The sequence below is a fragment of the Opisthocomus hoazin genome, chromosome 7, assembly GCF_030867145.1.
Source record: "Opisthocomus hoazin isolate bOpiHoa1 chromosome 7, bOpiHoa1.hap1, whole genome shotgun sequence".
NCBI classification, from domain to species: domain Eukaryota; kingdom Metazoa; phylum Chordata; class Aves; order Opisthocomiformes; family Opisthocomidae; genus Opisthocomus; species Opisthocomus hoazin.
The window spans coordinates 5,153,924-5,167,552 of record NC_134420.1 but is presented as its reverse complement, the minus strand read 5'-3'; the positions used below and the strand labels follow the sequence as shown (position 1 = coordinate 5,167,552).

At 42.2% G+C, this 13,629-nt stretch overlaps 1 protein-coding gene across 3 annotated transcripts in view; it reads right to left on the bottom strand.

Annotated features, from left to right (window-relative positions):
* NAV2 (neuron navigator 2) overlaps nucleotides 1-13,629 on the bottom strand; it is a 235,825-nt gene that overhangs the window by 135,601 nt on the left and 86,595 nt on the right. For 2 of the 3 annotated variants that reach the window (XM_075427330.1, XM_075427331.1), the window contains exons 4-5: nucleotides 12,244-12,316; nucleotides 4,624-4,891 (exon numbers count right to left, since the gene is read on the bottom strand). In XM_075427330.1, the coding sequence (XP_075283445.1) occupies nucleotides 4,624-4,891; nucleotides 12,244-12,316 (341 nt within the window). Of the gene's footprint in view, nucleotides 1-3,029; nucleotides 3,099-4,623; nucleotides 4,892-12,243; nucleotides 12,317-13,629 lie in introns of all 3 variants that reach the window. The other variant, XM_075427329.1, reaches the window with a different exon arrangement.

The following is a 13,629-nucleotide window of genomic DNA, read 5'->3' as shown; positions in this document are numbered from 1 at the left end:
GTCACCCTAGATGAAAATTATATGGCAAACAAGCTACAGTCTGAATTGTTTTACATCAGAATAAAAGAACCAAAACCCTGAACCAAAATTAATGGTCACTTGCCTTAAATCTGGTGAACCAGAAATAGAAGTAAATTCAGCGGAGCAATACCACCAGCACAAGGTTAAGACTAAGTGAGACACTACTGTTCTTAAACCACATTGCTGACAAGTCAGGGCTACCCTTCTTTCCGAAATAACAGTGAGACAGAACATGGCTGCCTGTCCCCTTGCAGAGAAGGGCATCACACCTCTGCTCTGAACGCTACAAAGCCTAGCAGCCAAACCCAGCAGAACTTTAACTTGGTTTAATTTGCACCTACAAAAATCACACAAAGTGCTTCTCTTAGGGCAACCACATCATCAGCGAGCTCACATAAGCCTCTGGTTTAAACTGGGTCAACCTCCACCAGCATTTCCTTATCGTAGCCCGTATTTACAAGATTTAGCTGTTTACCTAGGAAAAAAAACGTAGTTAGGATTCTGGAGTAAGCAGGCAGGGAGGGATACTACTTTCATGCTTTTCAGGCAAAAGCGCAGGGGGAAGACTTTTCCACAATGCCTCACAGAATCAGGAAAGCCACTGGCATCTCATCTCAGAACAATATGTGTGTCTGAGTCCTTCAAAGCCAAAGTTTACACATAAAGTTTCCACATTTGTACTGTATTTTATGCACTAACAAGTATAAATTTCTACACTCCAAACAGATGAAATAGTAAAAATTGTAAGATTTGGTAGTTGCTCAAAATGCATACCAAAGAGTTAGTGAAACAGCTCTTCTGAAAAGCAAGGACATCATACTATAGACTAAAAGAGAGAACCAGTTCATGTCACATCCACCACTCTTTGCCGCCTTTGTATTTACTGTGTGATAGAATCTCTTTGAAACTGCTCTACAGAAAAGACAAAAACCTAATTGTCTTAAATAACTTTTGCTTACAGTAGGCTAAAATGAAGAAGTCCCAGTTGTCACCCGGGATGCAACCAACCAAATCACCACCATGGCTATGGGAAGGAAGAGAAGCCAGGCAGGAGTCTGGCACTGCTTCCTAAATAAATTGACTTCTCCAAGACCAGTGAAAAAGCAGGAAATATGAAAAGAAACATGAAGGAAAAGAGCAAAAATGTCAGCAGCTGCATGCACATGCTTTCAAAGCTCAAAAGACGGTAAGACTTAAGGGCATCATTCCAATACAAAACCAAAAATCAATTGACAAACTCAAACCACCACAGATCTGGCACAGCACATCATGGTTCTGAGGTTGACTTTGCTGAAGCCTTTTAGACGAGCCCCTCAATTTATCCAGCCTTTTTCAACGCTTGGGGGTGCTAGAAAGTTGTACATACTCATCATTGCAGCAAGGTGTAAATAGGAACATCCCAGAAATGCTTCATCTACTGTACAGAAAACTACAGGGGAAGAAGCAGAGGCAAACCAGGGACAAACGCTGTTCTTAAGAACTTGGAAGTCACCGAGACAAGAACATTCATTAAGAGTCTGTTTTGCTTAATAGGAAATGAGCTAGCTTTCCTACAGGTAGGAAGGACACACAAGATATGTCAGCTGGAAGTTTTGACCCAGTGATAAAACGTTGTGAGCATGGGTCAGCCTCTGAAGGTAGGCTACCAGAGCCCCCAGTACTGGGAGAGGAGTCTTCTAGCAGGGCTTGGCAGGAGGGAAGGAATAATGTCCTTGTACCGATGGGTAAGAAAAGGCTGCCCACACACCCACACAGGTTTTGCAAATCTGTCACATTTTGAAGTAAATAAAGCTACTCAAACCATGTGACCACTCAAGAAGTGACAAGTTTTCAAGTCAGTGTTGTCACTGCCAATGAAAACATACCCAGAATAAAAATACATATATGCTAAAACCACTCATGAAGACATCATTTCTCTTAGACTTTCCCCCCCCTTTTAATTTAACTGACTGATTTTAAGCCTCTGCTTTTGGTATCAGGCCAAGCTATTTCACAGCAGTGCCTGTGAAATCTAGGGGAAAAAAAAATAGGTTTAGGGAGATGTTTCCAGCTTCTTACTATTAGAGACAAGGTGCTGAGCTGGGAGAATGCTCACCATCACTGCACTTCAGCACCTCTTCTGGACAAACATGAACTGTCAAGCCATAATAATTATCAAGAGAGAACATGAAAAGGAAACATGGGACATTTTAACAGGGGTTATACTGCAGACCTTCACTGTTGTCAGAAAAGAAATAAGATGGGGGAAATAAATGCAGGCTATACAGCAGAACTAACAATTTATAGAAACCTGCCAAGCTGAATAAAAATCGTAAGTAATAGTTCACAAGCTTAGCAAAAATGGTGCAGTATAGTTTACTAATGTATAACTATACAAAAACTCCCAGTAAAATATTTTAATATATAATAGCAGTGAAAGTAAATGTGACTAATAACCACACTAATAACACAGCAACCCTATTGACGACTGAGATGAGATAATCATACGAGCTGGCATGCAAGTCCTGCTGGGATTCAGAAAAAAAGTAGACTGAAATACCTATTCATCATTTTTAGGGAGATCAGATGTACTCAGTTTCAGAGCACTGGGGAGTGCAGGAGCTCTGATGAGACAGACCCACACAGTGCCGTTTGGGCTCGCGAGGTTGACGTGATGCCCCATTTGCTAGCCTTAAGGCAACAGCCTGATGCTAGTCGTTTCAATAGTGCAGACCTAAACACAGCTCATACAGGTGCGTACAGCGGGGAGAGAACTCCCAGAACCATGTTCTGTTCTCAAAAGCAAAAGCTCATAAGGACAAGAAACCCACATTATTTTCTTGCTGGCCAGAATGCATTCCACACCTTGCAAAAAAAGAAAAAAAAAAAAATCCCATCTAACACTTCCAGGTTTCATTTGTTTGCAAAATGCCTAGTTACAAACTATTTTCAACCGGAACCCTAAACATGCACCCAGAAATATTGCAAAAGGATTACTCATGCTTTGCAGAAGATGAAGAAATGCTAACCTAGAAGACTTTTTCTGACCAAGAGTGAATCGGATGATTTTGCTTTGAGATGAGTCCCTGGGAGATGCACTGCATGACAGGAAAGAGAAAGCGGAAGACAACATTGAACACCAACTTTTTTTTTTATTTTATGCCACTGAACTTAGTAACTAGTTTTAGGGAGGAAAGAGAGTTTTATGAATTTCACAGGGAAAAAAAGCTTCTCATCTAAATATAACTTCATGACAAAACTCCTTAATTCAGAAATGAATTCATTTTTCTTGAGTAATGAACATGCAATTCTGCATGCAAACTCAACTTTAGTACTCTTCTCTTTACTCAACTTTTACTATATGTATCATTCCGCAGAATCTGAGCAATTTCACTTTAGTATACACTAAAACAACATGACATTTAAGACTTTCAGATCAGATATTTTTAAATTATTTGAAACCCAGCACAAGCCGCACAATGGACTGGAAATATCAAAGCAATATTCAAATGGTCTCACGCGTATCTGCATATTTTTGACAGAAAAGCCACAGAAATACATTTAAATATATCTTTGCTTTACAGTAATTATTTCCTGTACAGGTTTATACATGCTGTAGCAACACTATGTTTTTCAATATACGAAAATATTGTTCACACCAAAAATGAGCATGGTTCATGAAGAAAGACATAGGCAAAAACCAAATAAGCTCTGAGAAGTCTCTCTTCAAAGGCCTCAGCTGAACTGTTTATATCCCTCATAAAGTAGCACTTAAGCTAGTGTTCACCTTAATATGTGTTACTTTAACACAAATATGCCTTAACTTCATTTGAGATATTAAAAAGCCTTGATACTTTAGTAATTGCGCAAATATGGCTTCAGCCTTGAACCCTGCCCACTTACCCCCACTAAACCCCTCACACTCCTCGTAGTGTTAAGGTCAGACAAGCAGAAAGCTGTACACGTATTCACGGTGGTACGGTCTTCATAAAGTGCTTTTATTCTAACCTGGGAAGAGCATCCATAGGGTTGAAGACACTCAAGGGACAAAGACACCCTCGTTTATCTGTACTCTCATCTAGGAGTGCCAACAAACACCAGTTGTGAAAATTATTTTTCATGTAAACCAGCACTTTATTATTTTTCACCAGTAAGCCTAGATTTGATTTTGACTGCCACCAGCCGTGCTGAGCTCTATTTCTTTACCACTGTAAGAGCCTTCCACTTCTTAGGACTGAAGTTCTTGCGAACTGAGAACTGAAGTTGGTTTTCACATGTCCAAAGTATATGGTCTATAATGGCAACAATACACATGCTCTGCAAGTAGAAAGAAGCAAAAGGAATACCAAGAAAAACATCCTTATAAAATACTATGGTTACTTGGTCTAGCAGGTATTTTACACCCATTAGACTGCACATTTTCAGCACTGAGAACATATTTAAGCACATCTGTTTTGATTTCCAAAGGTGTCAAGTCAGCTGCCACCCAGCATTCAATTTCCAACACACTCTCTATGCTGGAGCAGAACTAGAGAAAGAAGTTCCTTTGGCTTTTGAAGACCTTTAACAAGAAGAAAAAAAGAAATAAACAATGAAAAAACAACGTAAAGGAAATTTCCCCACCTTGATTGCATTTCTGGTTGTGCTTTGAACTGATGCTGCGCAGCTTGCGGGGGCTGTTGGCACGGAGTCTGGAGCGAAGCCGGCACCTGCTGCTGCGGTACCCCGACCTGGCACTGGGATGGAGGCCCTGCTTGCTGGGATGCTGGAATGGGTTGCTGGGACGGATGGTGTTGTGGTTGCTGTTTCTGTGGCTGCTGTTGCTGCTGCTTGTATCGAGACAAACTGAAGAAAAGGCCCAAGATGGCCTTTAGATTCCCATTCCTGATTTCTGTAAGGCAACATTCAGAAGTCACTCATCAGCCACCAGCCCTGGTTTCTCTCCTAACGCCGTCTGAACTCGGCTCCTCCAGGACACGACAGGCTTTCGGCACATCTCGCCGGCATTACAGCTCATTACCGGTGAGCACCAACTACAAACAAGTAACTCATTTCTCCCCTGCGGTGACTGCACCATGTCCTGCATTTCTGCTGCAATCCATATCTTAACACCAATGTACTTAGAAGGACAGTTCCTTTAATTAGTCCCTTTAAGCTGAAGTCACCAAAACAAAAACCCCACAACAAGAAGTGTATTAACAGCAGCACGCTGTAAAGGATTTCTCAGTCCTAAATTTGCATGAGGAAGAGAAACTACTCAGCTATCACACAGTATTATAGAACTTCTAGAATATCAGACTAATTGTTTCCACTAAGAAAATCTGATGCAAGTTTTGCACTAGAAAATAAGATTACTGGGTGAAATAGTTGTATTAAAACAGATAATTACCAGTTTGACACTACCACAAACAGATTAAGAACGGATACCCAAGATACCTAAAGACAGCTTGACAGCGAATGAAAAAACCATTTCAATTCCTAAAAGCTGCCCTGTTGTTCTATGCGATATGAAACGTGACAACGTAAAAACAAATAGAAATACAAAGATGAAGACATGTACCAAAACATGCAGTTAACAACTGTATCATGATTAATATACAAGAAGGCTGATTCAGTCTTGCAGGCAACCTTAATAATGTGCTGCAACTTAATTATTTAGCATATTATTTAATTTCCTAAATTAAAAAAAGTGAATTTACAAAGCTACATCAAACAGCTGAGCTTTTGCATGCACAACATAGACCACTTGAACTAATAAAACTTGCTGTTGCCCTATGCTTTTAAATCCCAGTGGCCTAGCACAAAAGTGAGAATCAGAATTCAAATTTCTGATCCCAGTTCTGGCTGAAAGGTTGCTCCAAGTTTGCAGTGCGCCCTGCTCTATCCTTTATTCCCTCTCCCAGCCACATTTTTGCTCACGTTGCTCACCTTTGCTGGTAACAAGCTTCTTGTTTTTAACCCCAAAACCTTTACTCAGCAAATCTCAGGCTCACAGCTTAAAAATTTTCTCCCCTTTCTACACCAGCTTCCAGCTTTGGTCTCCTTGTCTACCTGTGCCTCAACCTATCTGTTCTTCCTTGCCACTCCTTTAATTTACTTTCTTTCTTGATCTTGTTTTGGCACATGCCCATCTCCTCAGCGACTCCTAGACCTTATCTAAGCAGTCCTGGTCATCACCCAGACCCACAATAGTCCTTTTCTCTCCTATTTCTTGACAAATTTCCTCCCCCATTGTTTCCTCCCTGTAGTCTGGTCCCTCCACCAGTGCTCCGTCTCATCACTGCCCCTGTTCCCTTGATTAAATGATTATCAATCCCAAGGACCTTGAGCAGCCACATTCTGTCTTCCTTTGTTTTCTTAGCCAATTTTAGTCTCTCCCCAGACAGCTGGGTCCCACTGAATCCTGCCTCTTCCCCCTTTTCCCAGACCACTGCTGCTCCCATGCGGTGTCATGCCACAGACCCAGCCTCCTCCCACTGCCACCAGCATCTCCAGCAGGCAGGTTCCTTCTCCCAAATGCCTGTGTTTAGCTAGGGAGGACACGGATGGAAGGAGACAATAAAGTAAAGCGGACACAAAAGACAGCAAAAAGGATCTCCTGATCTTCAGTAAAGAACTCGAATTACTCATGGGAATCATAAGGAAAGTAGCACTTAATCACAGGCTGAAGCATAACTAAACAGAGCCAGAGGCACTGGGAAGCTTAACTGCACAAATACGGGCCAGATGATCAAAGAAATGACCAGAGGTCTGCATGCTGAAACTTAGCCAAGCTAGACGCAGTCGGAAACGAGGACTTGACTTCAATGTGAAGTCAGAGGCGACTAGAATAACCCCACCTAAAACCTGCTGATTTCTCTGGCTGGCTGTCTTCTGCTGGATTTATCAGAACAACCTGCTCTCGACATTTTTCTAAGGTGACCAAAAAACGATAATCAAAAGAGAAACACCTTCAATTAGTTTCAAAAGAAGCAGTCTCTCTCCCTCTAGATTTTACGCAAAATATTTCAAACCGGACTTTCAGAGATAGTTCTGTTTCTCTTATCTTAAAGATAGACCGAGGGAATTCACCTGGCAGTTTGCCCCTGCACTTTGTACAAAAAGAGTATTTCAGAGAGTACTTCAACCTCGCTGCGCTCTGCCCATCGGCGCAGTCTCAGCTGCTTCCTGCTTCGAGTGCCCTCCAGTCCACGCTTAAATACGCATATTAACTTCAATAAGGACAGGCACATCACCCACCCATTTTCAATTTGGAGCTCAAAGTGACTCGTCTTGTATATTTGAAGCAAACACTGTAGACATTTGAGAGGAAACTGGAATGTGGCTTTTACAGAATCCACACAAATCTATCCTTTGGAAATTTCCACCCTGGAGTATCTCTGTTGCTGCTTGTTTCACCTACAGCTGGAATTTTCACCACTGCAGCTTGCCAATCGTCTTTCTCTGTCTTCAAAAAGAAAAATACGCTAGGCTTTGCAGAAAACAAAAAAAAAGATCTGTTCAGGACAAAGAAAAGGTAAAGAAATGACTGCTGGACAGATTACTAAGGAAATGTCATTATGCGATTCCTCTAACACCTAAAATGAAGTTTCTGCACATCATAAACTACTCACTGTGTACAGAATACAGATCAAAGCCAACCAACGAAGAAGAAGAAAAATGGCTATCGCTGTTTAGTCCAGCCTGCTTGCATCTGCTTCTGTAAAGCTTCTTTTGTATCTGATTCTGTAAAGTGCGTGGGATTAGAAAAAACAGAACTAGCTTCCATGGCCTAGACTGGTCAGTCAGACTGGCTAGCAGGAGTACAAACTGAGAATCACTGCACACTTCTTAGCCTGCATCAATCCTGCCAGAAAATTGGGCTGTTGTGTTCCTGACTATTCACCCCTAAAGGCAGCGGGTGTCTGCCTCTGTCGCCTCGCATAGCCTCCTACGGGACGGGCACCGAGGGGTTCTGCAGGCAGTCCCCAGCAACCCTTCTTCGTTCGGTTTAAGAGGCGAGACAAGACGGTCTGCTCAACAGAACAAAATGGAGAAAAAAAAAAAAAAAGAGGCAAGAAAGTCTGTCCACAGCGAATGATGGGAGAGGAGAGAAAGGGCCAAGGTAACTACAAGCAGGTTTGAATTTAAGACAAAATGTTGAGCTTTAGATATGCTTCACGGTCAATCCAGGACACATCCCGAAGTACAGACAGACTCCACCTCAGCCAGCGCATGCGCTAGGCTGGCTGGCCTCCGAGCTGACTTTCGGGATCCAAAGCTACCCAAACAGCTCTGGGATGAACTCTGTAGGCTCTGCCGAAGAATGGGATCTGAGTAGGAACAATACCTTGGAATTTCCTAGAAATGATGCAGGGAAATGCAAGAAGGAATTGAGTCCCACCACACACACTAGATCTGCAGGCACTTTTTGATAATTAAAGAGTGATTTTGTCAAGCGTACATAACTGTACTCACTGTGGTACCATCAAAGTCTGGCAGCATAGTAAGTGCCCTACGCAGGTATGCTTAAAGTAGTGCTGCAGGGTATTTATGCTGCAGAAATTAAAAAATCCACCTTGACACTGGAGAGGACCTAAAATGGGTGAACTGCAGTACTGCCGTGTGCACACTGAGATTCATTTACCTACAGAAGCGGGAACGTCATTTCGGAGGCAAAAGTCTAAGCTAAACCATGGTTGTTCCAAAGTCTAGCAAGACCTTTTCTTTCGTCACTTTATGGTGTTATGATTTGCTCAGCTGATTGTTACCCAGCCCATCTGTCATCCAGAAGGGGTGCAGCTGCTACCTATGACATCAATTTGAGTTTCTACTGCACATTTATGTTCTCCATGATCTTCAAAATCTTGGCAGCGAGTACGTATTGCCTGAAGGAGAGCAAGCTTAACTGGGCAGCTGCAATTCCAGGAGTCTAAAATGCAGATCAGTGTGGAAACAAGCTTAAGAGCATGGGAGAGCATCCCCCATAATTTTCTTTAGTAACTATGAATGGAGATTTTCAGATTCACGAATCTTTGAGGAGGGAATGCCTTTTTGGCTCCACATTGCTGGGGAAGCCCTGCCTCTAGCATAGCGTGGTCATCATCAGTGACTGCAGATCCTTAGCATCTTCACTGCATAAATCCATAGAAAAAAGACTATGCCTAAGTGGCACGTGCATATCAAAGCAGGATTTTTTAATACTGGAAGTATACAACACACGGAGTCCCACATTACTTCAACATTTAGGAGTCACCCAAATTCCAGTTTTGAATCATTAACTTCCCTCCGCACTGAAATTGCACTATTGAAAAATATACGTTCCCAGGCAACCCAGGAGAGACTTCAATGTTTATCCCATTTGAAAGCAATCACAATCTACTTCCTCCTAGATGAGGACCTGCCAGTGAAGTCAACAAAGTTATTTGCAGTTGACCCAGCAGGTCTTGGCAACTCGCGCAGAAACACTGGCGTGTCTGTTTACGGCACTCTTCGTTTTAAGTGATTCTGTGTTCTCTCTTGTTCAGTTTCCCCCTCCTTCCTCAGCAGAGCTAAGGAGTGACTCAGAACAGAAATTGAATTTACTGTTGAATTCAAGTCTTGCAACTTCATTTTGTAAAAAATGTTCCTGCCCTCCCCTTCTCTAGCTCTCATGCTTCTCCTTCAATATTAGTGGTGGAGCCAGAAAATGTTCTGATTCATGTTGCCAACAAACATTACTGGTCTCTTCTTAGCCTCCGTATAATACGTTAATTCCTCGACAGTGTAAGAGAAAGGAAAAAATACAAAATCAGGCACAGGATAACCTATATCCTGCTGAGTCTGCCTTGTGATTTGGCAGGAGAGCAACGACCACTAATCACGTTGACCCTTCCCAAGGGTGAACAACACTACGCTGCCAGCTTTGCGCACCCAGCCAGTTTTCTCATCAACTGATCTGCTGTTTTCCTTAGACTCTGCATTGTATCAAGACAGGTAAAGAATGTGAAATTCATTATATTTTTACAATATTTACATATCACGTCAAGGTCAAAATTGGCTTTTACAACAGGGGACTCAGTTGCATTTTTTTTTAACCATTTCCTGGCAAACAAACTTTCTGCTGTTAGATGTTGTAGTTCACACTTTTCTTTTCTTGACATGAGCATCCTCCTGATTATAACCGAGCTATCGAGGCACGTAATGCAGGCAGTACTTCAGCTGACCATATTCAAGCTTCTCTTTGGAGGAAAATCTCTCTTACTGGTGTTCTAATCTAGCTAAAGGATACCCCACAGAAAAAGACAGCTCACCTTCAGCCCCTTCTCCTACCAGCTGTGGTAACAGCAGGTTAGAAAAACATGTACTCAACATCTGCTGCTTTGCTTCCCACACTTACAAACCACCTCAAACTTGGTGAAATGACATTTCAAATACACATTTTCAGCTGGCTTCCAAGATGCCACAGACTAGGATGAGGTAGAGGGCTTCCTTTTGAGGAGCGCAAGGAATTCTTTAAGCGATTTTCCAAACTGTCAAAATGTAAATTTAAATTGTAATTTTTAATAACAGGTTTTAAAAAACAATAGCTTCAATTTTATTGTAATTGTACGAAAGCTTTTATATTTTTGTAGGGTTTTTTAATGTAATATACATATAGAACACTTGCGTACATGATGGTTTCACCACAAAGTTCATCCACAGTGGTTATATGGAATACATTTCACAAACATCACTTACCATCCCCATAAGGGAAAGTGTGTTTCAGCTAAGACTTCAAATCGTGATGTAGTCTATGGTGCTGGGTTTGGGATTTGTGACTGAAACAGTACCCACAAGGTGCCAGTCTTTTGGCTACTGCTGAGCAATACTTGCATGGCATCAAGGCTCTCTCTTTTTCCCCACCCTGCCTTCTCCCAGTGTGCAGCTTGTGAGTGGGCAAGCAGCTGGGAGGGGACACGGCCGGGACAGCTGACCCCAACCAACCTACACAACATCCCGTGCCATATGACGTCGTGCTCAGTAATAAAACCCGAGGTGGGTGGCGGGAGGCTGTTGGGGAGGCAGCCATTGCTCAGAAACCGGCTGGGCATCTGCCTGCTTGTGGGAGGTGGCGAGTGATTGCCTTTGAATCTCTTGGTTTGGTTTTAATTTTCTCTGTCCTTCGCTCGTTAGACTATCTGTATCTTGACCTACGTGTTTTCTAACTTTCGCTCTTCCTATTCTCTCCAGTGCTTAGCTGCCGGCCGGGGGCAGCCCACCACACCTACACACCCGTTCTTGCCTTCCTTGTTTGAGCCATAGGATTATTCCAGCGGAAGGAAACACAGCTTTAAACACAGAGGGAATTAAGTTATTCACACAGAAGTAAATGTACAAAGCGTGATTCGATGATACAACCTCCTCCTCAAAACTACATTTGCAAAGAGGCTTCATCACCAAATCTAACTCAAAGTCTCACCTGATGCCACTTCTCCAATTTGTCCTGTGAAGCACTGAAGGAGATGCCATCTAACACAAAGTTTGCCATAGCAGCTACTGAACCCAATTGCTTTCCTGGCGTATTTAAACAAAACTAAAAGTGAAAGTTGGTGCTGAGGATGACAGAAATCTGTCTGATCACTTCGTAAGACAGCAGCTAAACAGCTTCTGAGCCAAAAGGTACCATACATCCCGACACATACCATGCACTGGCATAAAGCATGCTGAGTCACGTTTGGGTTTCAGAAAAATTCTGGTGCTCTTCAAAAGTAGAGTGATTAATTAGAGCTTAAAATGTCCTTTTTTTCCCCATTCAAAACATTTGGATTTTATTGTTCCGTGAATTTGGAAACAAACTTTAAAAAAAAATCTTTCTTTTTAAAAAGAAAAGAAAGCAGGATACTTCTTCAGGTAAGAGAATAATTGAAAAATGAGAAAATATATTTCTTTCTCAAAAGGCAAACAACAGCCAGCAGTTCACTTGAAATATCTGTAAAACCCACACTCTGATCAATGTGCCAGTTATAGAACTTAGATGAGCAATCCCTGGTTTTTAACAGGACACAAAGAAGTAATTGAATTCTAATTTGGTCTCATTGATTGTTTTTACAAGTCAGCTGTGTGGAGATTAGATATATATTTCACTTACCTTTCATACTGAGATGGGAAAAAAAAAGTAAATACAGTCAAAAGTTGAAATCATCCCTATTAATTGCCCATTACACTCCACGTGCTGGTTACAATCGCAAACAGTAATTCAGGTTCCTCATTGAAAATGACATTTTAAACAACCGACTGACTCACCTTCTGCTGACAGCCCCTGTATGTTAATTCCCTTAGCAGCCAAGAAGCTCAGGCATGCGTCTATGTTTTCAATCTGTTCAAGGGCAAACAAGAGAGACACACAAAAAGAAAATGCATTGTAATAATTGTTTACTTTCATCTTCCACCACTCTTTATCGCACTCAGTCTTTGTATTGCATACAAAGCCCCTTCGCTCATTATGTGGAAACCGTAAGACGAAACTTCCACAGTTACTAAGGTCCTAAACTGACCGAGTATTACGTGGGTCAGGACTTTGTGTTATTTGTTCTTGCATAAAGCAAGTTATTTAATACTCTAACCATGAAAGAGGACCACGACATAGCTTACTAAAGGGTCAAGGATGTTATGCCAGGATTTTTAACCTACAGTAAGTATAACAAACATGAAACCAAAAATAAACACGGAGGCCACATTTGCTTGAGAAGGCAGATTGCCACTTGCTCTTCGGTTGACAGCTGGCAAAAGTTTCCAGCCACAACAGCAGTCAAATATAAAAACTGTAACAGGAAACCTGAGTCGGAATCCAAAAAATGCTCACTCGCGACATCCTCCGTGTGTCAGAAATGACAGGCGACCGGTCGCTCACTGTGGGGCAAACCCTGCCCTTCAGAGAGATGGCACAACAGTGCTAAATCGCACGGGATAAACCTCATTTTGACAACGTAAGGTCTTCTGCACAGGTCTGACTGTTAGCGACTACAGCTGCTATATGCAGACTGGTCTCAAATACTACCTAACAAAGCGAACTCCAGAAGGGTTGGACGAGTTGGGCATTTTGTCCCCTGTATCTCAACACCACAACAGAGATCTTGCAGTAGCTTCACACCTGGTTTCCCATCAAAGCTCTGCAGCCATACTCAGAAGATGCAGAGAGATGCCAGCCCCCCCCCTAGACTACAGCACTCCTATGCAGAAGCCTAAGCTTGGACACCCCGAGAAGCTGGAAATTTATGAAAATAGCACCTTTCATGTGTGGTTACACAGAAGACTTTCGGATCATACCATTGAGCAATTTTTTATTCGATCATGGTAATCAGTAAGTGATAAAACAGGGTCCCACAACATTGCAACCAACCCCTGCTTCCATTTCATAGACAATCCAAGTAGACAGACACCAATCCCCACATTTGCCCTCAAGGAACTACCTTTCTTCTGTGAAGTTTGGAGACGTCAAAAAGGAACGTGAAAGATCCAGCTTCCCTGTCAGTTCCTGCCTGCCCTTGAAAAAACATCCAAGTGAGGGCTGTATGTCATTCCGGAGGCTGAGCTCCCAGCACCTGACCTGCGCTTCCCGTCCTTCTCAAAGTAATAAAAACGTACAAGGGAAGCTGCCAGAAAACCTCTAGCATAGATTTCTCTCCAGGT